The sequence below is a fragment of the Trichinella spiralis genome (assembly GCF_000181795.1).
Source record: "Trichinella spiralis strain ISS 195 chromosome Unknown Scfld736, whole genome shotgun sequence".
Classification (NCBI taxonomy): Eukaryota; Metazoa; Nematoda; class Enoplea; order Trichinellida; family Trichinellidae; genus Trichinella; species Trichinella spiralis.
In genome coordinates, this window is record NW_003527675.1 from 1 (window position 1) to 1,076 (window position 1,076).

The 1,076-nt window shown below is 29.2% G+C and overlaps 1 protein-coding gene across 1 annotated transcript; it reads right to left on the minus strand.

The window, feature by feature from the left end:
- Positions 1 to 258: 258 nt before the first annotated feature.
- Positions 259 to 447, minus strand: Tsp_15890 (conserved hypothetical protein; the record flags this gene model as incomplete). The annotated part of the gene is made up of 1 exon (XM_003370448.1): positions 259 to 447. A coding segment is annotated over exon 1 (189 nt), but the record flags the coding sequence as incomplete, so codon positions are not given.
- Between the last annotated feature and the right edge of the window lie 629 nt (positions 448 to 1,076).

Consider the following 1,076-nt stretch of genomic DNA (forward strand, 5'->3'; position numbering starts at 1 on the left):
TTTTCTTTTCTTTTTTTAGAATCCTTCCCGTCTTATTTTTTCGGCTGCTTGGGTATTTCTTCTGTCGCAACGTTAGATACAATTTGCGGAATTACATTCTTTTGTTTCAGCGACTGGTGGAATTGTTTCAGTGAACTTTCCGTCATTTCCATTTTTTTATCAGTTTCTGTTTCTCTTTCTTTTATCCGCTCCTTTCGGTATGCTTTTAATAGCTTTCTTGCTCTTTTTGGATTTTGTCTTCTTTTTTGTTTTTCCCACCTGTTTCTTGTCTGCTTTTAGCTGCAGTTCTTTTGATTCCTTAATAATTTCCTCTGGTGTTTTCTTTTCAGGAATTGCTGTCATTGGTTGAACTCGCGTTTCTTTCCATTCCAAAGTTTGCTTTTTTTTAGTAACAAAGTGGTAGATCAATGCAAGAACAATCACAACGAGAATCGCGGTAAGGAGCATTTTTTTAGATAATACGTATTGCTATTTCTGAAGATTTCAATATCATTAGTATTGTAAAATTTAATGAAACCATAAGTTACTACATATATTATAAATATCAAATGAATATAATCATAATGCGGCAAATGAATGATTGATTGGTCACTTACCTCGACAACTTGAAATTTGCCTCACGTACCCCAAGCTCGGAAAAAGACGAAATGATAAATTTTGCTAACGCCGTCCTATAAGTAAAACTTTAAAATTTATTACTTTGAACAATTTTGTTTTATTTTTTGTTTAAATTTCTTTCTGAATGACTATTTTAAAGTTGTCTACGGCCCTTTTACTTCAATATAATGCAGTGTAATGCAAAGTTTTAACCTATTTTTTGAAAATAAAATATGTTTTTCATTTCTTGACCAAAAATTAAATTTTTTATTTTATTAATTAATACTTTTATTGTTTTTTGAAGGAGAATGCATGTTATATCATTTTAAACATTTCTAATAAAGAAAATTGAAAAATAAGAGCTGTGTTAGGAGCTTATTGAAATAAATGTATTCATTTTTATTGTTATTAAATTTGGAATATAACAAAATGAAGGTCTTTAATTTGTCAAACTTGATTTGATTTGAGAATCCACCACA